At 51.3% G+C, this 25,159-nt stretch overlaps 10 protein-coding genes across 10 annotated transcripts; 3 read left to right on the top strand and 7 right to left on the bottom strand.

The window, feature by feature from the left end:
- Positions 1-37: 37 nt before the first annotated feature.
- On the bottom strand, positions 38-307 carry VTN77DRAFT_9131 (uncharacterized protein; the record flags this gene model as incomplete). Its single annotated transcript, XM_069425706.1, has 2 exons — positions 38-147; positions 211-307. 2 exons carry the CDS (start codon positions 305-307, stop codon positions 38-40), a joined length of 207 nt encoding a protein of 68 aa, XP_069274171.1.
- A 1,569-nt stretch (positions 308-1,876) lies between these two features.
- Positions 1,877-2,545, bottom strand: VTN77DRAFT_9130 (uncharacterized protein; the record flags this gene model as incomplete). The annotated part of the gene is made up of 1 exon (XM_069425705.1): positions 1,877-2,545. The coding sequence occupies one exon, from the start codon at positions 2,543-2,545 to the stop codon at positions 1,877-1,879; it is 669 nt and encodes a 222-aa protein (XP_069274170.1).
- A 1,431-nt stretch (positions 2,546-3,976) lies between these two features.
- Positions 3,977-4,763, bottom strand: VTN77DRAFT_9129 (uncharacterized protein; the record flags this gene model as incomplete). Its single annotated transcript, XM_069425703.1, has 4 exons — positions 3,977-4,069; positions 4,125-4,190; positions 4,253-4,497; positions 4,616-4,763. 4 exons carry the CDS (start codon positions 4,761-4,763, stop codon positions 3,977-3,979), a joined length of 552 nt encoding a protein of 183 aa, XP_069274169.1.
- Positions 4,764-5,826: 1,063 nt separating this feature from the next.
- VTN77DRAFT_9128 (uncharacterized protein) lies at positions 5,827-8,288 on the bottom strand (the record flags this gene model as incomplete). Its single annotated transcript, XM_069425702.1, has 8 exons — positions 5,827-6,240; positions 6,295-6,693; positions 6,752-7,077; positions 7,143-7,262; positions 7,332-7,653; positions 7,726-7,765; positions 7,853-7,881; positions 7,986-8,288. The coding sequence occupies 8 exons, from the start codon at positions 8,286-8,288 to the stop codon at positions 5,827-5,829; spliced, it is 1,953 nt and encodes a 650-aa protein (XP_069274168.1).
- A 1,954-nt stretch (positions 8,289-10,242) lies between these two features.
- On the top strand, positions 10,243-11,157 carry VTN77DRAFT_9127 (60S ribosomal protein uL1; the record flags this gene model as incomplete). The annotated part of the gene is made up of 4 exons (XM_069425701.1): positions 10,243-10,261; positions 10,343-10,520; positions 10,636-10,829; positions 10,895-11,157. The coding sequence occupies 4 exons, from the start codon at positions 10,243-10,245 to the stop codon at positions 11,155-11,157; spliced, it is 654 nt and encodes a 217-aa protein (XP_069274167.1).
- Positions 11,158-11,402: 245 nt separating this feature from the next.
- VTN77DRAFT_9126 (uncharacterized protein) lies at positions 11,403-12,656 on the bottom strand (the record flags this gene model as incomplete). The annotated part of the gene is made up of 1 exon (XM_069425700.1): positions 11,403-12,656. One exon carries the CDS (start codon positions 12,654-12,656, stop codon positions 11,403-11,405), a length of 1,254 nt encoding a protein of 417 aa, XP_069274166.1.
- Positions 12,657-13,011: 355 nt separating this feature from the next.
- Positions 13,012-14,523, top strand: VTN77DRAFT_9125 (uncharacterized protein; the record flags this gene model as incomplete). The annotated part of the gene is made up of 2 exons (XM_069425699.1): positions 13,012-13,134; positions 13,240-14,523. 2 exons carry the CDS (start codon positions 13,012-13,014, stop codon positions 14,521-14,523), a joined length of 1,407 nt encoding a protein of 468 aa, XP_069274165.1.
- Positions 14,524-15,449: 926 nt separating this feature from the next.
- On the bottom strand, positions 15,450-15,825 carry VTN77DRAFT_9124 (uncharacterized protein; the record flags this gene model as incomplete). Its single annotated transcript, XM_069425698.1, has 2 exons — positions 15,450-15,721; positions 15,801-15,825. The coding sequence occupies 2 exons, from the start codon at positions 15,823-15,825 to the stop codon at positions 15,450-15,452; spliced, it is 297 nt and encodes a 98-aa protein (XP_069274164.1).
- Positions 15,826-20,014: 4,189 nt separating this feature from the next.
- On the top strand, positions 20,015-21,832 carry VTN77DRAFT_9123 (uncharacterized protein; the record flags this gene model as incomplete). Its single annotated transcript, XM_069425697.1, has 1 exon — positions 20,015-21,832. The coding sequence occupies one exon, from the start codon at positions 20,015-20,017 to the stop codon at positions 21,830-21,832; it is 1,818 nt and encodes a 605-aa protein (XP_069274163.1).
- Positions 21,833-23,591: 1,759 nt separating this feature from the next.
- VTN77DRAFT_9122 (uncharacterized protein) lies at positions 23,592-24,782 on the bottom strand (the record flags this gene model as incomplete). Its single annotated transcript, XM_069425696.1, has 1 exon — positions 23,592-24,782. One exon carries the CDS (start codon positions 24,780-24,782, stop codon positions 23,592-23,594), a length of 1,191 nt encoding a protein of 396 aa, XP_069274162.1.
- Between the last annotated feature and the right edge of the window lie 377 nt (positions 24,783-25,159).

Here is a 25,159-nt window from a genome sequence, read left to right as displayed (position 1 = left end):
TGCGTGTCGGACACAGCCCGATGTCTTGTTTGTCCGGTCATCGCGCGAGGGAGAGCATTCGTCTAGAGGCCGTCACTGACGCCTGTGATTGGGAACGCTCGAGGGTTTTGGATCCGTGTCTCGTTATCGAATCGACGGTGTGGGAGTCTGGAGTGTTTGTGTTAGTAGTGACGATGCCAAGAAAGCGGTCCAGACTACGGTAGAACGAACGGTAGCGGTGTAGTACACGGGAGCAGCGATGACGCAGGTGTGCGAACGAACCCTGCTGAGAGCTTCTCAGGGGATCAGGAAGCATGTAGGAGATCATCAAGAAAAAGTTAACTCAATTGTTGACACGAGAACAGTCGAGGACGAAGTGGAGGACGGTGACGCGCAAAGACCGCTCTCAGTGACCACCGACAGGTGCAGCAGCAATCAAGCAATCAACCAGAGAAACGGTTGCCGAAGCGATTGCAGGCGAGACCCCTGGAGGGGCGCTTAACGGGGGGAATCTTCTAGCCTGTGAGTTCTGACAGGCCCGAAGACCGCCAAGACTCCAAGACCCACGCCGCCCGGGCGGGAGACGCGCACGCCGGCGAAAGGTGGTGCAATCAGCGGGAAGCCACGGCCTCGTGGCGGGCTCTTGCCGTGCCAGGCTCCAGACCCTCTCCATTAAGCATCCCAGAACGGCAGCCACGACCCAGTCGTCCACTCCATCCGCCTTACAGTGCTATGAACAACATAAGATGAAAGCTGAAGATCTATCCTGTAAAACAGACAGCATAGAAGGCATCTAACTATCATCTCCACATGACAGGCTGTAATGTGTATCTATGAATACTCAAGTCAACCAGCACAGACTCTATTAAATTACACTCAGAACAAGCGTACGGAGTGAGTAGTTGAATAAATGTATGACGAATATGCAGGTTTTCATCTCACCACCATCACCTCTCATCATCAATCACAATATCCAGAATAATAGATTCTCAAAACGCAGACAGACCTGAAATGTGAACTCGCAACGTGCACTTGAATTATGAAGTTCGGTAATGCTATGGAATTTTATTGATGACTTGACTCGCGGTGGATAAAGTATTTAGAGGAACCTTATCCAACTGGCAGCGGTCGACTGATCCGCACTGATCTTCGACGCTTGAACCCGTGCAACTGGACGAACGGAGGACGGAGTACTCTGTACGCACGCAATGGTGCTCTTCTTTTTACTACTCCGTACGGAGTACTGTACTGTACGGAGGAATGACTATGTTTATTGCTTGGTGTCCCTCTGAAGAATCAGCAGCACAAAACACGGTAATTAAGATTAAGAGTCTTGAATATGACGATATATATATAGCAAATGGAAAGACATCTTGTGAACCAGTTAACTGATATAGGATTATAACCAAAGTCCACTCAGTCTGTGTTGATTGAAGAAAGAAAATCGCTGCTAATATTGTCTGACATCCAAGACTCTATTCTCTCTATTTTATATCTCTCCTACTCACAACCTTTCTGAGGTGACAAAATGGCAAGGTAACGGAATGCCGTCAGCTGTCAGATAAAATGGACACGAGACTGCCAGTGAAGAATATTCTTCTCCTTCAGCAATGGCATTTTGGACGTTCATGCAAGAGCTGTCTCGTATATGCGCTCATTAATCCGGTAAAAAAATAACTGAGATGAAGCGCTGTGACGCCGGGAACGTAAGTAAACTGTCGCTTATCGAGGAATAGATGTGAGGAATGATTCGAGAAAGGGGATCCTTCAATTTTCATTATATGCTAAATCGCCACGCTCACTAGGAGAGGACTTTTGGACGGAACAGTGAATACGTTAGACATTAAGTGAGGAGAGACAATCTTCCAGTTCACTGACAGATTCGTCGAGGCATCCATCATTTGGAGGTTCCCGCGAGCAGATCTGACGTCCTCTCACCCATATGCAACTCCTTGCCGGCACTCTCAACATCTCGCTGCAATTCAGCACCACTAACCCACCACGCCGCAGCGCGGACAATCTGCACAACACAGTCCAACTCCTTCTCATCTCTAGGCGCATAGATCATGACAAACCCCGGCGGTACGATCTTCGCTTTCCACCACCAGCTGCTGTCCCACGCCAGCGGATGGCGCTCGCCCCAGCCCCGCTCGAGGATGAGCTTCACATCCGCTGGGTGGAGCGTGAGGTGCAGACTCCCATCGCAGGGGTGAGCATGGCAGATCTCGCCGTTGCACGTGGCGTGATTTTGATGGCTTCGACACGCCGGGTGCGAGGAGAAAAGGCCGGTGCTGTGCTTCTCGAAGCAGGACGTGTCCAGATACAGATGATCCGGATGGCACTGGGCAAGCTGCTTGATGGCTTCGGAGAGGGCACGGTACATCTCCGCTCCGCTGCGCTGCGTGATCTGGCGCTGAGGTGCGATTCCAGCGACGCGTGGACGGTCTCCGCTACGGGCTGGGAGGTCCTGTTTTAAGATGCCCTCTTGCGGGTGAAGGCAGGGGGGCAGTACCGGGGGTTTCAACGGATTGCGCAGCTTGACCAACCGTAGGACGCAGATCCGCATGTATCCCAGGGGTGTCGAGGGTGTCCCGCCCGGTCCTAGGGCCAGGAAAGCGTGGTAGTCGCGGTGGACCAGTCTGACGAGGTAGAGAAAGGTAGGAACGATAACCAGTATCGACAGGAAGTTCGCACGCGCAGGTAAATGGAAGGTGGGCGTTGGAACCTGATTACATTCACCCAGTCTCCAACGTGAAAGGCTCACCTAGTATCCATGAGCATAGATGTGGAAAGCGAATGAATCAAGGGGGCAAAAAAGAAGGGAATACTCTGTAGACAAGTTGTAAAATCAGCGTACCATGCTGTCAGATCTGGTTCACCGGTGCCACCTGAGAATAGAAGAGCAGTACTGAGGATGGGCGAGTTCAAACCGTGTTGGCTACTGCACCAAGCAGTGAGAGAAGTATCTTCTGCCAATGAAGAAACTCAGCAATCAACTCGGAATGAATTCAAAAAGGGGCTCAATTGCAGCTTAAATACAGGACTCCAGCAGGTAGGACTCGACTCCAGGCTCTGCTCTGTGTGTGGGTGGACAGTCATGCGAACGTCGTCAACCCAGCCTGTTACTCAATATTATCTGTGCGTGTCGTACGCAGAGCCTGTAACGGCAGCATCATCTCGGCGGCTGTCCCACCGCAAAGAAGAAGCGGGTCACGAGGGCCGTCCATTTGCAGTTCTGGTTGAAATCGGTCCTGGTCTAGGAAAATCGAGATGGGATCGTTTGGCAGGAAGATAGATCTATGCAGCAACAGCAAATGTCTTGGTTGTATCACTCCCAGTTGCAAACTCAGTTAAGTAAACCTAGCTGTCCTGTTTGAGTCTGACGGTGCGATGGGAAGCTAGGGGGAAGAGACAAAGGGACCTCAAGAAAAGAAAAGCACCTCTTCAACGGGTGAATCCACGGTCAATCCGGATCCCATGTCCCGAGTTTCCAGTAGAACCAAAACCAACGTGGGAATACGAATTGTCAGCCTGATGGGGCTGAAGGCCTCGACCTTGGATAGCAATATTGCAGCACATCAATTGTTCTGTGCAGGACCTTGAAATACCCGAAAAGCATTGTGACACCAGCCCATATTTAGACAGCTGTCTCAATGGATGATAAACAGGCGGAAGATACCAAAGAGACATGTCTAGACATAAGATATTTCATTTGACACTTAAGATCGAAAAAGGACAAGAAGACAAGCAACACAAAAGTTTTCGGTCATGGAAGAAATAACTCGTTCAATCGACGCCAGTGATGACGGGAAGGAAAGAGGAATAAAGTGGCTAATAGCATAGTAGGAGAGAGCAATGAGAAAGAAGCCGTTAAGAGAACACACATGTACTAAGTCCCTCTGCCTCGAGCAAACACTTCACAACTCCCCGTTCCCCCGATTTGGTATTCCGCGTCAAGTCAAAAAGCACCATCAAGCTGAGGACCCGCTCGTTTCATCTAGTCACGACCAGTCTTTCTCAGAGTCTCTGCAAGCCATTCCAGACCCTCGTACAGACCGTCACCAGTGGTAGCGCAAGTAGATTGGATGTACTAGACGAGGAGTTAGAGCGAGCGCGGACATCCAAGGATTCCTATCCAAACTTACCCAAGCACGGCGCGTCAAGCTCTGCAGGCCCAGCTGCTGGGTGATCTCGGCGGGGCTCATGGCGTTCTGTAAGTGTGAGTGAGAATCCATACAAAGATACCAAATCAGGTGACCAAGTCGAGACGTACTGGCAAGTCCTGCTTGTTGGCGAAAACCAGGAGAAGAGCGTCACGAAGTTCGTCCTCATTCAGCATGCGCTGGAGTTCCTCCCGGGCCTCCACAATACGATCACGGTCATTGCTGTCGACGACGAAGATGATACCCTGGGTGTTCTGGAAGTAGTGCCTCCACAGAGGACGGATCTTGTCCTGACCACCGACGTCCCAGACGGTGAATTGAATGTTCTTATATTCGACAGTCTCGACGTTGAAACCTGAAGCAGGATTTGACTCGTCAGTGATCCTTCTGCCAGTCCAACCCTCCGCTCACGCGACTGCACCAGCAACCCCCGAGCCCAGCGACCAGACGAGACGATGGAGAGGAAGACTAACCGATCGTAGGGATAGTGGTGACGATTTCACCGAGCTTCAGCTTATACAGGATGGTGGTCTTTCCGGCAGCATCAAGACCAACCATCAAAATCCGCATCTCCTTCTTGCCCCATATTTTATCGAACAACCTCGAGAAAGTCAGACCCATGTTGACGGCGGTGAGGGGAGGACAACAGCTAGCAACGAGAGGAACTTGGTCAGCAACAGTCAGTTCACACTGTCAGACGCGACAGGAAACAAGTCGTCAACCTGGGCGAAGTCACCCGAAGGTAAGTACAAGAACGTGGCGACGGGGAGAAGGGGGGGACTGGCGAGATGCCCTGCAGGGAAGAGGCTAGAGTGGCAGTAGATGGTCTCGAATGTAATTGTGGAGACCCCCGTGTCCACGGTCAGGAGACGACGGCAGGAATGGCTTCGAGGGCAGGAGGGGATGCGATGCAGTGATACACTTACAAGGAGAGAAACCACTTGCGTCAGTGAGGATAGGAAGATGGCGTTTGGGGAGAGATACGTTGCGTCTCGCGGAGTCTTAGCGACCGAACAAGAGGACGATGTTGGTTTGGTGTGAAATTTCGGGTGCCCTGCCAGATCAAGAAATGCGGCTGCAAGCGTAGCTTCCGTCACTAACCAAGAACACGCCCACGAGATAGCAGACAGGCACCAACGTGGACCTGATCCCTGCGCGACGACTACAGTACTGTTTAATATTTGGAGTTGACGAACTCGAGAGAACTGAGACGATGGGTGGAGCTTATTCTGGGTGTGTTTCTTCCTTGAACTGCGCGTGTCGATATCTTCTCGCCTTATAACTGCCGTCTCCGCCACACGAAAAGGACACGGTGTTTCTGCGGTGAAATCGAGCTGGCCTGACTGGCGCGATGGCGCTATCGTACGGGGCAGACCGAACCTTCCATCATGATTCATTACTGCAGGCTCCAGTATTAATACCGGAACATATCCTCCTGAGCCACCTCCTAGAACACTGCCCGCCATTGATCTACAAATGCTGGTGGTCTTGTGGATCGATGATTTGTGCGCTCCCGACTTGTTCGCCAACCCCACACCGTCCAGTGGCAGCCATTCAACGGCCTCAATGTATCTGGTCCATGGGTCGGCCACAGCAACGTTTAGGATCCCGATTTCTGGATAACCGCGAACTTAGGCAGCTGCCCAGCCACTTTGTAATGTTCTATTATACAGTGCCCTATATCCTAGATGCTCGATGTGCTCGTCAATCTATTCCCCCTTGCTGTCATTCCCGTCTGCATCTCCCGTATATTCCTCCTCAATACGCTCGTTTCTGTGACCAATTCCTTAGATATTCTCGCTTTCGATGACCTGAAAAATGTCCGGGAGAGAGACTGATAGATCGTTTTGCCCTCGATGGTGTCGCTCGCGTAGCCAAACAAGGCAAGGAGAACGATTGAAAGAAACATCAACACCCCAAACGAGATCCAGTATGAGCGTGCTGTAAACGTGGGTTGCAGATCTTGGATCTGAGTCGAGAAATACCCCGTCAGCAGACTCACAGGCAGAAACACAATGGTCACTTTGGCCAGCAAGATGGTGATTCGTGTCAATTTCTCAACCGCCTGTGAGTCTTTGAGGGCGATCAAGTTAAAGTTCTGTTGTCATAATCAGCCCGTACCCATGGTCATGAAGCAGGAGAGACCATCTACCATGAACGTGAGTGAGTCCTTTTCTGTCAAGCATGTCTCGATCTCGCTCAAACAATACAATTGTATGCGATCCACCAGCCGCTCGAAGCGGCCAACCGCTGCGGAACTCAGGCGGACGCCTGCTGGCATGTCGTAGTGATCCGCAGGGCCCAGTATACTCCGTGACATCGAGTATGAGCACATGGAGTCATGGAAATCCAGCTCATTTAACATGTTCGCAAGGGAATGGTTGTCGCGTTGAGAGCGAGCCTCGTCGCGCAGCAGACGCTGCCTCTGTAAGATGCGTGCCATGACCAGCTCATAGCTCTTGTAAAGACGCTTTAGGACTGCAAGCCGTTTGCCTAACCAATGCAGGTCATCGACCAGGTCGACTTGTGGCCGTTCCAGCATCTTCCTTCTCTAGGCACCAGTCAGCATCGAAACTGTGCAATAGCGCTCTTCCACGTGCAAGACTGACCAGATCGTCCAGAATAGCACCGTACATGTGCTCTCTGCGAGCCACCAGGCGGTAGCTTGAGATCCAGTCATCAAAAAGATAGTACAACAGCAGACTGGGGCCATCCTCCTGCTTGATACTAGCCTGGTCTGGTTCCAAGTCCGAAAGGGGTCGTACACGGACTGTTACCAGGGACTCGCTGTCCGAGTCCGCAGAATGTTGTTTGGACACACCAGAGAAAATGGACACAATATTTCGGCGAACAACCTCTAACACTGCCCTCTCCTCCTCAATGGTCGGTCGATACGGGCCGGGAAATGCATTCTCTTGGATAGAAATGACTGTGCCTGGGAGAAGTGGGGAGAATGTCAGGGTATAATACAAAAAAAAGCAAAGAAAGGTTCTGGAATACCATCGTTGCAGAGAATGATCCAGGACCATACTCTCTTGCCATTAGGCAGGCCCTTGCCATTATCAATCTCTCGCCCTTCGATCTTGACCGCGTACAATGAATTGTATCCGATGCAAGTGTCTAGGAGCCGATAGCGTGTCAGCGATGTCTTTGTCCACGGGTTCTTCAGAGGATCTGGTCTGGTCCTACATTTGGGACCGTAGTCCACCGAACAGAAATGCCAAATCTGGTTGATGATACTGGAAAAGGTAAGACTCTTTAACGCGGACGCTGCTTCGCTAGCATGGGCCGGGTCAAGGTCGTTAAGGTGATAAGCCCCTTCGAGATCGCCGTCAGTTTCGTGTGGTTTATTTATGGCAGAGACAGAGTGACTGCCGCCGCCTTTGAGAGGTGGAGTTCGATCAGAAGGCTTCTCATCTGCTGACACCAAGGAAAGTCCTGTTTGTCGCACCGGCTCCGTGCACATCATCTTCTGCAGTCTCTCAGACAGTCCATATTGTTTTGTAATATACTAAGAGGCGACGCAAGTTAAAACAGAACAAGAAGAGATCAGAAGGAAGAAGAGAAATGAATAAAAACATACTTTGATGGATTGTTTCTGTCTTTCGGGTGCCCATATATTGCTGTTCCATGTCTAGTTAGTAAATAAATAGCTTTAGCAGACCCCGCAGCCAGGCAGGAAAATGGGAAACGGGAGATATCTCACGTACATCCATCTCGTCCCAAAGATTTTCGGTCTCTAAATCATCTCAGGCAAGTTAATCTCAATCCAGTATAATTCTCGGAACAGCAGGCTGGTGTAAACAAGAATTGATCGTGAAGGAGGCAGAAGCGTAGTCATACCGGCGCATCCATCAAGGCTACCAGATCATCCACATTCAGATTCACGCCACACCACGCATCGTCATTGCCAAAGTCGAGAACGAAATTCTGCGTTCTCGCGTCCAAGAGGAGCTTCTGGTATTCTCGGAAATGGACCTCTTCGTCAATATTTTTGAATTTTTGGGACAGGCCAGGTCTGGTGGATAAGAATCCAGAGTAATACTCAGACGCTGTTTGAAGTGGTGTTAATGTACGAGGCAATGCTGCTGCTTCAGTCATTGCGCCCTTTGTAGTGAAGCGGGTCAGGCGTTTCGAACAGTTCATGTACTGTACGAAGGACCGCTCAATCTGTAATGGTGAGAGATGGTTGTATCTTGATTGACGACGTGAGCAAGCAAGAGAGATCTCTTAAATATCGAAGAATGCAGTTAAATTAAAACCAGAGTCCATAACCCGTGACAGATGATGAAATGCATTCTCTGCGTGACATGGCGGCCAGCTGGTGTTGGGTCAGATGAGGCTGATACAAGCTAATCAGCTGCCTGGAGTAGGCGCCTGTCTGCCACTCGGCGGCTGGACGATCTTCAACTACGCGCCTACCAACAAAGTTCAAGATGTACTACAGACCTATAGGGCCAGGCTAGCCTTCAGATTATTGATTTGTTTTTCAGCAGTGCCTAAATTTCCTCTTAGAGAGGTTGTCATGATACAAGAGCATTTCCTCGACGTCATGGGAACCAAGTTCTTTCTATGGGCCATGCGTATACTGATGTTTGTAGACGGGATATGACTGTGTATCCGTGATTTATGGTGTAAATGTACGGTCGTACTAGCTAGATGGTGTCTCGTCCTCTGACGCAAGGCAAGTTATCACTAGAGACTGTCCTTGGACCAGTCGCGATGTCGACATACGAGAGGCTCGAGAGCACAAACACCTCCGCTGCAACACTAATTTAACTTACGCGGAGAAGGACCAATCAGAGTGACCCAAACTCAATTCTCCAAATACAGTCATACAGAGACTCCAAGTATGACTCTTTGTTCTGCATTACTTGAGAGTGTGAAGTCCTCATCTACGCATCCAAATCAATGGCCATCATTACCAACTCCTTCAATTTTTATCACTGCCCCAGAGAACGGAGGCTTGTTTGTATTCCTCAAAGCAGTTGGGACTGAAAGGCAATCACAAGCGCATGATGGCGACCAGATCTCCACCTGGAGAAATTGTATTGCTTCCAAAAGATGAGTCTCTGTCCCCAAATGCTCTGCCAGCCATTGTCGATCGCTTCAAATCCAATCGCCTGAAAGCACTCCAGCTTGACCCTGGTGCCTTTGGATCAACATATGCGCGCGAGTCAATTTACATACGAGACTTGGTTGTCTCGCGTTACAAACCCCTTGAGTAAGACCTTTGTGGCCCTAGGGCATCAGGACTCCAGTACCTTAGAAGACGGTGATCGCAGACTGAACCACTTGCTGGGAAATGAATGGCTAGGCACAGTGACCGTCCTTGGGTCGAAGTCGCTCTCAGTCGGAGAATCCAGCTTGAGTTTGACACCATGGAGGCTATTTACAAGAGAAAACTCATGTGAACCGCCCGACTTGACGTCAATCCAGAATAGCCATGCAGTGTATCTGATCACAGGCATGTTTGTCTCACCCAGTCGAAGAGGGTCACGGCCGACGCCTTGTTGAAGCCGCGTTAACTGCAGCCACTGAGGAGTCAAGGGGTGCCTCGGCATCGAGAGTCACTGTTTCTCTCATGGTCGAGTCCGGGAACGTGGTTGCGCGGCGTCTGTATGAGAGCGTCGGGTTCGGAATCCGGGGGAGTGAACCAGCGGATAGCACGATAACTTTCCCTGCTGTCGGGATGACGTGGGAAAAGGAGCTTATGCCATGATACCTTATTCATTGACCATTTGCAATTAATAATATTTGCATACTGGCCACATCTGCGATTGCTGATATTTCTCATTTATGAACAAGTTCCACAAAACATGTTGCGTCACAGAGATAACAGTTGCGACCAATCTGGGGATGGCGGAGGATGTGCTGAGTCAGCCAGGAACGACCTGTTAGGGCATGGCTAGTGCAAAAGCGGGTTAGCGCCATCCAACTCCCACAAGCGGGGATTTTCGCACCGTCGCCGCCTGCTTTGGCGAACTCTTGCGGGTTTTGACAAAATCTCCTCGTTGTAGTCCAGTCCAACCCTGAACGACATTTCAGCGCAGAGCCACACCATAAGAATCCAGTATTCTTTTGGAAGACTGTCGCCATCATGTCCAAGATCACAGTCGGTGAGTTGCGCTCTCATCGAATTTCCATTTTCTGCGCTGCGTTAGGAACAGCCGGTTGACAATAGTCTTTTGTGTGAACAGCCGGAGTGCGCCAAAATGTCAAGGAGCTTCTGGACTACTCCAACAACCAGAAGAAGAGAAACTTCCTCGAGACCGTCGAGCTCCAGATCGGTCTGAAGAACTATGACCCTCAGCGTGACAAGCGTTTCTCGGGCACCATCAAGCTGCCCTCTGTGCCTCGCCCGGGAATGACCATTTGGTACGTTCGACCTTCGCTTGCGGCAGGAAATACATTTCCCAAGTCTACCACGGTCGAAGGAGATGGAATGAAATGTGACGAATTATTGAACTGACGATGGATGTGCGGTTTATAGCATTCTCGGTGACCAGCACGACCTCGACCGTGCCAAGCACTTGGGTGTCGACTCCATGTCCGCTGATGACCTGAAGAAGCTGAACAAGAACAAGAAGCTCATCAAGAAGCTGGCCCGTCGCTATGATGCCTTCCTTGCCTCCGATGGTCTCATCAAGCAGATTCCTCGTCTCCTGGGACCCGGTCTGTCCAAGGGTACGTTTCATCTTAACATCAATCATCCCCATCTATGTACATGCTGTTGCTAACTGGTCGTCTAGCCGGTAAATTCCCGACCCCCATCTCTCACAGCGAGGACATGGCCAACAAGATCAACGAGGTCAAGTCCACCATCAAGTTCCAGCTGAAGAAGGTGCTGTGCTTGGGTGTTGCTGTTGGCAACGTTGCCATGACTGAGGATGAGCTCATCTCCAACATCATGCTTGCCATCAACTACCTGGTCTCCCTGCTGAAGAAGGGCTGGCAGAACGTGGGCAGCCTTGTCATCAAGGCTTCCATGTCTCCTCCCAAGCGCCTCTACTAGACGCTGTGCTTTGCAGCGCGGGTATTTTTTGGGGAGCAAAGTTTATGAGAAGATATCTGCTGTAATTAGCTGATTATGAATCTCACGAACTTCGTTCCTCAAATCTACATTCCTCGTACTAGAATAGAACCTAGAATTCAGAAAAAACGTAGAGATGTACATGAAGTGAAGTCTACAGTGGAAAACAGGCATTAGAGGGGTATAGATGTGAAGATTTGCTGGATAGATGACAGCCAGTCTGGCTGCTACTGCATGCCCTCCATCAGATCCGTCTTATCCAGGATCATCCCCCTCATACCGATAAACTCGCGGAGACTCTCCCATTCCTCTCCTTCCTCTTCCCCCCTCATCCAGGGATCCTTGAACCCCCACGCGACGGCGACTTTGTCGAGTGCAGCCCGCTCTTCCTCCCTCAGCCAGCGTTGTCGCAACGGGATGCCGGGCAACCAAACCACCCGTTCCATATGATCGTTCGCCGTTGTGATCGCCACGATACCCACCGACGATGTAAACCCGATGTAGGCCAGGATCGCGGAAAACGCAATGCCCGTCGCCATACCCGGATCCATGGTGTTCTGTAAGGTCGCGGACCATGAGGCCAGGGCATACGATGCCAGAGGCGCCGCAGCCAGTCCGGTCAGAGGCAGGGTCGCCTTCTTGAAGATTTTGGCCCGGTAGAACGCTGGGGTGCAGAAGGTAGTGTCGATGATGGCCAGGGCCAGGGGCAGATTCTTCTGTTCGACGGCCACATCGAGAGCCATGTTGGCGAGCTCGGAAGGAATGGCGTTTTTCACGCTCTTGGGGTTCTGCTGGCGATATTTCACCGGGGAGGTATTGGGCTCCGGCACGGGCTTGTTCGCGTACAGGGTGAATATCCGAGGGAAATAGTCCGCCCGCTTCAGGAGGGTCTGGATCTTGGTGTAGCACGCCAATGCATCGGGCGATATGAACACTTTCTCATCTTCAAGCAGCTCATTGGCGATCTGCGAGATAGAGTCTGCCACCCGCTGCTCGACACCTCCAGTCGCCTTGGCCCGCGGCGCGGAGGCGGCTTTCTCCTCGAGATCCAGCAGAGAGGAGGTCGCACTGGCCTCATCTTTCTTGTTGCCTCTCCCCTGCTGGTCCTGATCCTGCGAGACAAAATATTCCACGATTTGCTGGCATTTCCGTAGCAATTGCACCACTGCCTCGTCGGGAGGGACCGAGTCTGAGTTTTTGATCGATTGGAACTCCTTTGTCACCTGCTTCAGAGCAGTGTTTGGGTCAAAGGATGACCGTGTTGCTTGGCTGGTAGATGCGAAACGCTTTGCGACATCATGAGCTGGTGTCAATGGCCGTGGAAATGTTCGTCTCCATTGGGGGTTGGGGGGATTGCCGGCCTGACTGCGGAGGGACAGCGGTCGTTGCTGGACTTCGGAGACGGTGGAAAACCGGCAGAATTGACAGATCGACCCCTTGAATCGCGGATTCCTCTGTGCTCGGATCGCAATGCCCCTCATGTTGCCATGAATTTTCTGTGCTTCACGTATGTTCGCACTTAGAGTAGATGGGGACAGCCGCTAACAGTAATAGTCAACTGGAGAATACTACCGCCTAGTTGATGAACCACTGAGCGTGCCCAAGCACCGCCACACCTGCTAACTCCGCCTGATCGGCTACCGTCTGCCTACAGCTGAACAGTACAACTACCCCAGACCTCCGTCCTCTCAATCGCCATCCAGCACACGACACCTCTCCAGGAAGTCATCGCCCTGGTTGCCTGCCTCGCAGGAGTCGGAGGATCCCTGCATCATCGTCTCCTGTCGCAGCTTCCCCGTCTGAACTCTCCGCAGGCTCCTTCTCTCTGCGAGCAAGATGCCTGCTCCGCCGCCACCTCCACCACCTCCTCCCCCTCCAGCTATGGGGGGCCCTCCCCCTCCACCACCTCCTCCAGGAAATCTTCCTGAGAGACCGGGAAAGGCAGTGGTTCAAGATAGGGTATGTTCCCTACTCCGTGTTGCCATTTACAGCTGTCAATGCCCGATGTCGTCATCGATGTCGCCGACAATCCATTCTCATGAAGATGACTGACGGTTGATGCAGAGCGCGCTGTTGCAAGATATCACCAAGGGAACTCGGTTGAAGAAGACGGTGACCAACGATAGATCCGCTCCTATGATTGAAAGACCGGGAAAATCGAGTGGTCCGGCCATTGGGAGTGCACCGCCTGTGCCCAAACCTCCTGGAGGACTGGCGCCTCCAGTCCCTGGAGCAAACCGATTGCGAAGTAACAGTGAAGGACGTTCTGGAGGTGATGACAGTAGCTCTAGTCTCACGTCAACTGCTCCCCAGCTGGGCGGTTTATTCGCGGGCGGCATTCCGAAGCTACGCAGTCGAGGAGGGGTAGATACTGGTGCAAATCGAGATGCGGCATATTTGTCAGATTCAGAAGCCTCGCAGCCAAAACCGCCAACAGCATCAGCCCCGAAACCACCTACAACAAGCGCTCCGAAGCCGCCTGGGACACGTCCGCCTCCTGTGCCGCCTTCTACAGAATCACCCCCAGTCAACCCGTTGGTTGCCAACCTGCGCAAACCCCCTCCAAAGCCGGCGTCAAGGCCGTCATCCACCGTCTCATCAACGTCCACAAAGACGGCTCCCGAATTTCCTCCGCGAGCACCACCACCTGTTCCTGGAGCAGCAAAACCTCCGCCTCCTCCGCCGGCGCCGTCCAGAAAGCCCTCTGCCCCCGCTCCTCCACCACCTCCGCCTTCTTCTGCTAGCCCTGCTCCTCCGTCTGCTCCTCCTCCACCGCCATCGACCTTTGCTCCAAAGCCACCGGCGCCAAGTCCTCCTCCTCCCCCACCACCTCCAGCTTCAGCACCCCAACCCCCGAATGGCGCTCAGGCTGCTGCCGTCTCGATAGCAGCGCAGGCAGCAAGACATGCATTCGGAAATTCACATGCGCCTTCTGCTCCTCCTCCTCCTCCTCCCGCCTCATCAGCGCCATCGGCACCTGCAGCACCTCCTCCGCCACCCCCACCACCTCCACCTACCTCTGCTCCATCTGCCCCCAGTGCCCCTCCTGCACCTCCATCTGCACCTCCACCTCGTCCAACTGCAGCTGCCTCATCTCGGCCTGATGACCATCAGGCTAAATCAGGGCGATCAGCACTGGACCCAAGTGCTTACACACTCACGAATGGAGGATCCTCTCCGTTAACGAGTCCCAGGACGTCTGGTCCTATTCGAATCGAAGATAACCGGTTCCGGTTTCCGGATGAGAGCGCTTTCCCCAAACCGCGTCCTTTTGTAGGCGGGGTTCGACGGTACCGGGCAGGAAGAGGCAGCAGTGTGCCGCTAGATTTGAGTTCGTTGAGTTCGTGAATTTTCGCGCTTCCTCACTACATTTGCAAGGCACTCTTATTTTTCGGGTTGATATGAAGCAGTTGTCTATATGGGAGCCGCCCTACCTGTACAGGCGCGCTTTGTATTTTTTTTCTTGTTTTTTTTTCCCCTATTCTTTCTGTTGATATCGTTCAATGTGGAATACCCGACGTCGGTTGCTTCATTTACTGTGGTTTCGTACTTACTATTGTGCTTCTGGATTGTCGGTTGTCTAGGTATAAGTCATAGACAAAAAGAAAAATACAAAGGTTCGCAAAAAGCAATAGAACATGTAGTAGAGACATCAAATCAGTTCTTGTGAAGATTGGACAGATAGTGTCCTGTCCTTTCGAGTAGTATGTAAGTAGGTAATACACGGTGCCACCCAATCGAAGAAACACAAACAGTTCTTCCCAAGGTCCAATATCATCATCCACACTGCATCATCTCTAACAACTCATGCCTGAATGAGAAAATGAGAAAATAAAAAAAATACCATTAGACCTTTATTTATTCCCTGCCTCTTTTCGCCATTACCAACGTGCTTTTTATGTTTTGTTTCGAAAAGGAAACTGAGAACGAACTGAGATATCGTATCTTCGTCTTCAACGGAAAAGATAGTTTCCAATGGCCAAGCCACCGGGGAGCAGACCCAGCCAGACCCAGACCCAGAGCCCTGCTGCCCCTGCTGTCCCTGCTTGAGGGACTGATCGTGAAAATAACCATATCCGTCCGGACCCAAGAAATCGTACGATGTGCGAGTAACGGGCAACAGGCAACGCAAAATTCCGACCATCGTGACGGGACTACCATGGTGGCCCACAGTCACCTCTGCTGCTGTCATGCGAAGCTGCCCACAAACAAGGTCGATAACCGACATCAACCCCTCCAAACGTCTGTTTCATCCCGTGCCGTCGTCTCCGTCGTCATATATTCTTCGTCCCCCTAATAACCTCCCCCTTCACCTTCGACCAATCAATATCATTATCAATCGCCTCATCGACCTCGCCGCAAATCACCACATTGTCACCGCGAATCAGGTACAGGCCATGCTCGATCTCCGAGCTGGGTTCGGGATCGTCAGGTGTGCGGATGATGCGCTCGACTGTCTGTGACAAGACGAGGTTGGTCAGTTGGTCCGTTGAGAGGAGTGTGCCGAGCAGGGTGCGGCCGTCGACTGTTATGACGAGGATTTTCTCTGTTAGGGCAAGTAAGCAAGCAGAAGTCAGCGAAGAGAGTGGTTTATTTAAATCTAGAAATGGGTTGATCAAACTCACTGTTTATATACGAGCTGAGAGACATGGTGACGAGGACGAGGATGAGGCGGCAATGGGAGCAATGGGAACCAACAACCGAGAAATAGCTTTGGAGACAGACACAATGCGTCGAATCAGTGCGAGCTCGAGCTCTGGCGCGAACTGTACAGTAAGTGATGAGAGCTTTAGCTCTCCGTCTCTTGTCTCCGTCCTCCCGCGGGGCAGCAGAGCAGCACGACGTCGGACCGGACGTCCGAGGGCAACAACTACGGAGTCACACAGTCACCTTGAGTCAAGACGATGCTGGTGGTGATCACTAGGTGCAGCTGTTTTGCTCCTCTGCTAATTGGAGCGTGGAGAATGAGGTAGTATAGTATGTGTTTATTCAAGGCGCGGAAAACCGCCAGCTTGCCGTCGCTGAATCTTGTTTTCCGCCCCGCCTTGCTTGTTTACTTGCGTCGAGTGATGTCGCCCGCTGCCAAACCTGCGGAGGATATCTCTACCTTTTTTTTTCTTTTTTTTCTTTCTTTTTTTTTTGCCCCCTTTCTTCTCGCAGGGATTTTTCTTATTCTGTCTTCTGTAACGTACTGTACTGTACGTAGTCCATCAATCTTCACCATCTTCACCATCATCGTCTTTCTACAGCCAGGGCAGTGACGAATCTCGTTACCCCACAGCCCACGAGGCAGACAGTCCAGTCTTGAGAACGTGCCCACTCCATCAAGGTATATAATACGGGTTGACAAGACGAGCTTCCAGGCTGGGTGTATGGATCGGCCATATGAATAGCATCATACAACTACAGTTGCTGCGAGAAAAGCTTCCATCACTGGTGAGTCGGACTCGTCGCACCCATCTATCTTTTCTATACGTGTATGTATATGTTTTCGACATACCGCTAGCTAGCTAGCTACGTATCCTAGGGACCTCGACGTGATCTGACTGCGAGTGCGTATAAGCTAGCTAGCTTGTATTGTACAGTACAGTAGCAACTTGTGAGAATAGATCAGCTTATTATTATGTACCGTACATTGTACAGCACCTACTTATAGTTAGACTTTTTTTTATATATACAGCTTTCGACCGTGTAAGAGAAAAGATCATCTTGAAAAAAGCTGCGAATGAACCATTTAACTAAACTAAACTCATCAATCAATAGGGAGAGATACGGTATGTACAAAGATGGTCCAAATGTACCTACCTACATATGCCACCAGACCTGCCCTGCCCTAAGAAGAAAGAACTAAGTCCGGATTATTGTACTTTACCGGGACTGATCACTCTCTTCCTGTTCTGTTCTGTTGATGTATGTAGGTTCAAACAGTTACGTATGTAGATAAGTAAGATGTTTTGTTTTGTTTATATTTGGCCAAATTATTGCCAAAGAGCTCCTCCATACAAAAGAAAAGTTGCTAGGAAATGTGAAGGCGCTAATTTGAGCAGTTTATTAGCTGCCAAGGGAACTGGATAGAGTGGGCGACGTCATTGGCTACAGGGCGTCACTCCAACATAAGTTGATAATATAAAAGACAGACTGCGAAGTCCTACGATTTAATTTTGTTTAATCTTTCAACATTCAAGAATTAATGTACAATTAATTAGTACAAGGATGATACAATCAGACAATCAGCTCAAAAGAAAAAAAGAAGAAGAAGGAAAAGAAGGAAAGGAAGAAAGAAAAAGGACCAACCAGCACATCAATTCCTATAAGAACAGTTTTTGCAGGTGCCATGACACCAACTTGGTGAATCTGAAGTGTAGCCGCCAACAACAGCTTCAACATAATCACGCACTCCTAGATTAATCTGCCCTGGAATAACGACCGGCTACGTCCGATTTCTGATGGCCAGCAGAGAAATGGCACTTCCCTCTAGCTCGTTGACTGAATCTGTTAGTTGATATGGACCGAAGAACTGCTGTGGGTATGACTGCTGTGGATGCGACTCTCCACTCCCCAGCTCGACAGCGGGCTCCCTCGAAACTGCTTCTTCGTATGCAGGAGGCTTGTACAAGACGGACCGTTCGGCAAAGCGTCTATCATCCTTCCCGGACGTACGTCGCCTTCGTACATAGCAGCAGCACGCCAGAGCAGACAGAAGAACGCATCCGACGACGGATCCGACGATAATGCCTGCGATAGCACCCCCAGAACGAGAACGTCCGGTAGGAGTCGAACTCGTCGACGGTACGAGAGAGGTTGTTGAAGATGGTGCCGCTGTCACTGTCGCTGCCGCTGCCGCTACCGGGGTAGTTGCTTTCTGGAACATGGAAGCAACAGTGGCATTATCGAACCCACCAAGGGGCTCCTTCACAGTCGCACCTCCGTTTGCACTATCATCATCAGCAGACCTTAACTAAACCAGACAGTTCGCTTACACTCCCCCAATGACGACTGATATCTTGGAATTGATCGTGTAGTCCCCGTCATCGGACGCGTTATATCTTGCCAGCCATATGTGACTTCGAAGATCAAAGATCCCTAGGCCATTGGCAAAGACGCCAGCATCACAATTGGCGGGCTGAGGCTCATATTCAGAGCTATCTGTTGGGACGGTTCCACCAACGGTAAGCATCGTATGCTTCCCAAGGAGTTGGCATTTGAGTTTGATTCGCGTCTCCATATCGCCAGTCACCCGGATCCATCTAAACGATGGCAGAGAAAGAACGTATACGTTGCCGTCCGAATCAGCCATATCCTGTCCCATTCCACCAAAACATGTAGCTATCCCGGTTAATTATTGCTGCTGTTCTGGAGTGGCCGTGGAGACTGCTGGACAGACGTACATGGAAAAACTGCTTTTATCAGGAGCGGCAATGACAATACTGCAGCCTGACATCCGCCAGGAGGGAACATCTCCTTAGCCAGTTGCGCATACCAGCCCCCGCTGGCTATATCATAGATGGAGATCGTCTGCATCGAATTCTGGCCGCCATAGTCTTAGCGATAAGATCAAAGGACAAGATCACTTGACGAACCTGCAGGATAGGCTCGTTTTGAGACGATGCCAGCAGCGACAATTTCTGGCCGATAGTCCTGGTGTACCCGCCAAAGATCATCAAGATGCCTTCGTCTCCCACTTCTTCGATGATGTTCATATAGCCATCGCCTATCGTGCCGTAGACATTCAAGCCCGCGCTCGAGACGTTATTCCACGTGAGGGTGTTTTCATCGAGGATCAGCGTCCCGCTCACGATGTAACTGTCGGCCCCCGGAATGTCTTAGATGACCTGATTGCCGCCGGGGGAAACGACACCACCCAGATAGTATCCTCTTCCCTTGGAGGACTGCGCGGTGACTCCCTCCTCGAGGCGCATGATGGGCACGCCGCCAAATCCCTGGTTGGACCATGTGTTGGTCTGGATGGTATATTTCCATGTTTCAATCGGGGGCACGCTGGCGGGCCCATTCCGGCCACTGATCGAGCCACCGTAGAAATAGAGATTGACCCCGTTGGAGAACACGGCTCCTTCATTCAGAAAGGTCGAGTATGGATCGGGGTTGGAGCTGTTATAAGGCTTTGGGATGGACCGGAAGAGAGTTAGGTCCGTGTTACTCCACGATTGGGAGAGATCCGCGACCTGAACTGGAAGCCGTCGGCATCATCAGCCTCGCGACAGCGCTGAGAATGAGCGTACTCGCGTCGGCGGTGATGGTATGGTTGTCCTCCCGATAGCGCCTTTCCCCGCCAGGTATTGTTGACAATAATGGCTGGCAATGCTGTTAGCTGCGAAACTCGATCTGAAGCGCGATCTTACCTGAATGGAAGGTTCGCGTGCAGTTGGTTCTTCCCCAGACAGCCCGCGCCAGGCCACATACGATCAGCGTCAATCGCATGATGGCAGAGAACCTCACGCAGAGGATGTTGTCTACACAGGACCGCCATCGGGCTGGGCAACATATCCTGTATAAAATATTTAGATGCGTGCAAGACAGCATATACGCCGAACTAGCGTTTCACGCTTCTGCGAAATACTCCGTACAAACGAACAGGACAGGGGTAAAGCAACCAACGTTGGTGGCGCTGGCCGCTGTGACTGGCCATCAAGACGCGAACTACTGCTGCTAATTGACAGGGCTGCGAGGTTACACAGCAAATGGCAGACAAAGACAGCCTCGCGCCTTCCTCAGCTGCTGCTCCTCCTGATGACCTGGTCGCCAGACTGAGTGACGCCTTAATAGTCATCATCTGAGTGATGGGCCATTTTGATAGGGACGACCAGCCTGCTTCTCGACGATGAGGGCCCTCGCCTCGTTGTCCACGTTCAATCCTCGCTGCACCTTCGTTACCGCCGTCACCGTCGTCTTCCTCGTCGTCGCCTTCTCTCTCTTTCACGAGAGCCCAACCGCCGTCATATCGGGACCGGTCTTCATCCACCGGCCTCGCCACCCGATCGACGATTTGGTCCGGGAGGCAGCTGAGGAATGGCGTGCTCTTCTGTCCAAGGAGACTCGCGATGTCGCCGCAGCGGCACGAGCCTATCGCGCCCGTCGCGGTCGACATCCACCTCCTGGCTTTGCTGAATGGTTCGATTACGCCACGTCTCGAGGAGCGGTGATGGTGGAGGACTTTTTCGATCAAATCTACCACGACCTCACTCCCTACTGGGGGATCGAGCCGCAAGAACTCCGGCAGCAAGCCGCGAGCTTCGCAACCCGCATCGTGGTCCGAAATCGCCTGGCCACCGTCGTAACGGACGCAGACCGCGTCTGGATGACTGCGTGGCACAGCTTGGTGCAGTCGATCCAGGAACATCTGCCGGATCTCGATATACCCATCAACACCATGGATGAATCCAGGATTGTGGTGCCATGGGCCACGCTCAGCCAGTATGTGCAAAGGGAACGAGCAACCCGGAGGATGCCCCCCGTCAACGAAGTGGTGACGGAGTTTATGAATCTATCGGCGTCCGAGGCACCTGCGCCGACTTTTGATCCTGAGTTCAAGAATGCCGACTCCGGCTCATTCTGGGATCTCGTGCGGGTTGGCTGTCCGGACGACAGTCCATCTCGTCACAGCCATATGCAGCTCATCGATGACTTTTCCAACCCACCTCTCGAGTTTTATAACTATGTCAATCTGTCGTTTCATGGATATGTCAAGAACTGGACGCGGTCGAAGGATCCCTGTCTGCGGCCCGAACTGCAAGTGCTGCATGGTTCCTTCATCGAACCCGTTTCGATTTCCACCTCCCACAAACTCTTCCCCCTCTTTGGGGGTTCCAAACTGCCCATGAACAACGAGATCCTGATCCCTCCGGCCATGTACTGGGCGGATGATGAGATGTACTCCGGCGGGGAGAATGAGCACGGTGGCGCGTGGTGGATGAAACGCAACCGCTTCATCTGGCGCGGCGCGGCCACGGGGGGTCGCAATCGAGAGGAAAACTGGACGGGGTTTCAGCGTCATCGGTTCCTGTCGATGTTGAATGCCACGGCCGTACGCTTGGTGGAAACTAAGAAGGTTAGACCTCTGAATTTCGCGCTCCCGACCTCCTCAGATTATCCTCTTCTTCGAGCCGTCCCAGAGGGCCACCTGGCGGATTTCATCGAGCCATATTCCGATGTGGGCTTTGTCCATCTGGTCTGCTTCCCATACGACCCGGCAAATCCTCACTGTCCCTACACGGAGCCATATTTCTCTGTTATCGAGGGTCTTCCGATGAAGAAGCAGTACGCGTACAAGTATCTGCCCGATCTCGACGGGAACTCTTTCAGTGGGCGGTACCGGGGGTTTTTACTGTCAACGTCGCTGCCTATCAAGGCTACCATTTATAATGAGTGGCATGATTCACGCCTCGTCCCATGGGCGCATTTTGTCCCGATGGATTCGACGTTCATGGACATCTACGGCATCATGGAGTACTTTCTGGGCTACAAGGGTCGCGGCGGTCACGACTCGGTGGCACGCAAGATTGCGCTGGATGGGAAGAGGTGGGCGGAGCGGCTGCTCCGGAAGGAGGACATGCAGATTTACACGTATCGGCTGTTGCTGGAGTATGCGCGGATCTCGGATGACCGACGGGAGATGCTGGGATACGTAGATGATTTGTAAATCGATCGACCGGTATGCTGTCTAGTCTGAATATTTGTTGCACAGAATATGCTATACGAGTTCACGTCTAATTCATTATCACATTTAATAGATGCAATGCATATTGCTGACTTGAAGCAGATCAACACCAGCTTTCTACAACTGCACATTCGCCGATTCGTCAGCATAATCTAGGTGCCAGTTCCCATTTCCTGCCCTGATATAACTATTTACAATAGGGATTATAGCTGTACATGTATGTATATATAGCAGTGCAAATAGCAGTATTGCTATGTACTGTACAGTACATACTGTCTGAAACTATGTAAGAACCTTTATGTATGTACATTACATGCCAGCCCAGCAAACGTTACTTTCAGAGCAGTAATAACAATAGTAAAACTACTGCCTTATGTATGTATACTAATAACAAGTTATAGTACTGTCAAACTAGGGTCGAGCTAAAAAAAAAAGATACTTCACTCGATAGAATGACCTTCTGTATATGAGCATCCCTGAACAGGAAGCCACTGTACATTACAGTGGTGCTAATTCCAATATTGACCGCTATTAATTTCTATTAGAATGTTAAATATTATCAATCAGTGTGATCAAAATGTCGGTGATTTTTTTCTTTTTTTTTTTTTTTAGATTTAATATTTAATTAATTAGTTAGTAATGACGAAGTAAGTCTTCTTCGTTTGGATGTACATACATACATGTACTGCGTCATGCAGCATGGAGGAAGTGAGCATAGGTATGTACATACATACATACTTAGCTAGGTAGATGCGATGGTATATCAAAAACAAATGAGACAGCTACTATATGTGCTATATGCTATATGCTATATGCTATACACATCCATCTATGGCGGCTACGCAGTGTTTACAGTATCTACTACCTAGGTACATACAGTACATACCTTCTACCTCAGGTAGGTACCTAGTCTGCATGCACATAGGTATGTACATACATACAGTACATACCTAGCAGGGCTATTATCTAGTAGGGCTACAATACCAGCAAGACCAGAAATAAGCAAAATTCCCCTTAATCTAGCTAAGCCACCTACCTACCTACCCACCCTTCTCGCAATAAATAAATCAAATCGAATCAACTCGACTCGACCGATGCAGCCATTTGCTAGAGCATGCATTTGACATTGACAGCAACCAAGCAAGTTCAATTCACGTATCATCTAACTCCAAGAAACGCCATGCTGTAGACAGTAGAGCAAAAAAAACGTAAAACCCAGAAAGTGAGATTGAGGAGACGAGACAGACACAAGAAAATAAAGGACAGACAAAGGAAATAGGCACAGCGAACGCAGGATAGGATAGGATAGGATACGAGAGAGACAGAAAAAAAAAAGAAACAAAAACAACACCAAAGCAAGGCCCGCCATTAAAATGCAACTATATACTGTACACGGTCAGACGAGAAAAAAAAGGGGGGGTCTAGTACGAACGTTAATCTCTCTCTAAACAAGAAATAAAGGAAAAAGTAAACTAAAGGAAGGACGAATACCCTCCAAGCAATTCAGATCTCGTCACCAGCTTGAACTGGTCTGGGCCAGCCATGTTGATCGAGTCTTGACTTGTTGAAGGCCATCTCGAGAGCATCCGTCCTGCGAATTGTGTGCGCTCGAGATGCCTGCATCTAGATATGTTTCTCCTCGCCTCGCCTCCTTATCAATACAGAACGAACGGCGTCTAAACAAATGGCGTCAACAGTGTCCAAGGGTTGTCGTCCAGGTCGATTTGGTAAGATCCAATTGTCAAATGTCGAAGCTCCACCGCCATGGCCGAATCTGTTGTATCGGGCCCTCCTCTTGCTCGTTGATTTCAACATGGATGGCCTCCACCTTCGTGTGGCTGCGATGGAGCGGGCTAACAATGTTGGAGAAGGATGGGTGAAAAGCCTTGCCGCTATCGTCCGTCCCCTTCGAGTCTGGACGCCAATATGGCATATCCGGGCACGGCAAGGAATCGACCGGCGAACCCAGGCTGGACGGTGAATTGGACCGCGAATTCATGGCGGACGATACCTGCAAATGAAACTCGTCATAGGCATGGCCGCCATGATCGTACGCCACGGATTTGGAGCGAGACGCTATCGTCGCAAGCGGTACTCGTCGGGATGTCGAATCTGTCAGATCCTCCTGACTGTCCACCGCCTTGCGGTGTTCACCCACCACGGTAATTGGGGCAGGCCGATGGCCTTTGTCGACTTTCCGACTCGAATTAGTAGGTTTCGTTGTCTGCTCCGTGAGCTGGCTGGTGCTTTTAACTTGCACCTCGTCTTCACTCTTCTTTCGTACACTACCCTCCCGACTGCCACGAACTGACTCATATCTCTCCTTCCCCGCCATGACTCGGGCAGGCGGAGGGGGCTGAAGCATCCATCGTGTTTCGGCTCGGCTGGTGGGACCGCTCACAATCGGTGGATGCAGGTCATTCACCGGAGGGGCCCTGGCGATGTAATATCTGCTCGAATGGCTCGTGTCGGCGCGTCCCCGGCCAGAGATTCCAACCGACGATCCTGGCACTTCCTGCATCTCCTCCTGACCCCAGAGCGGCTCATCTTCCCGCTGATATCGCATCCAGTGCAGTCGTTCTCCCAGGCCTCCTTTCTCCTTTCGGGACGGCAAGTCGTCTTCCAAGGTGGTACTGGACGCCGTCCGATCCAGTTGATTTGATGACCGATTGTTGGCCGGTCGATGTCCGCCTCGGCGAGCTGGCGGACCAGGGCCAAGGGCAATTTCCTCGGCCCATCCTGGATTCGTGCTGAAAGGGGTCGGTTGTGGAAAGACTCGGGGTTGGTCAGTGACGAGGGCGGCGGCTCTGGCCTGTTCTCGCTGGGTTCGGGCGGCTTCCCTCTTGCGTCGTCGAAGGTCGCCGGCAGTGGCACATGGAGTGCAGGTCGCGTAGTAGAAGATGGCCGACTGCACCCCCCGGAACAGCCACATGGTGAGGGACCCTCGCGCGTCGGCTCAGGACAAAAGTGTCCGTTGTATCCAACGCTCTCCCAGACCTGTGCAATGTACCGGCAGCATCGGAGAGGATGGCTGTTCACGAGACGACGAGCAGTCGGAGATGCGCGGGGTCAGGGGAGGAGCACAGCGGCAGTGACGACGTCAACATGGACGGCAGGCAGTACTCTGAATGCGGATAGTTCGTCTTGAAGGTCCGAGGTGCCGGAATGCGGACGGCGGACCGGTGGGCTCTTCCCACGTCAGACGCTGAGGGGAGCAGCCTGGCAGAAAATCTGGGCGGGTGGAAAGACACGCAACGATTGAAACTGTCTAAAGTGGGATTGAGGTGATAAAGTCGAGTCGAGTCGACA

This window comes from Rasamsonia byssochlamydoides (assembly GCF_041956645.1).
Source record: "Rasamsonia byssochlamydoides strain NRRL 3658 unplaced genomic scaffold VTN77scaffold_82, whole genome shotgun sequence".
NCBI lineage: Eukaryota > Fungi > Ascomycota > Eurotiomycetes > Eurotiales > Trichocomaceae > Rasamsonia > Rasamsonia byssochlamydoides.
This window is presented reverse-complemented; position numbering and strand designations above follow the sequence as displayed.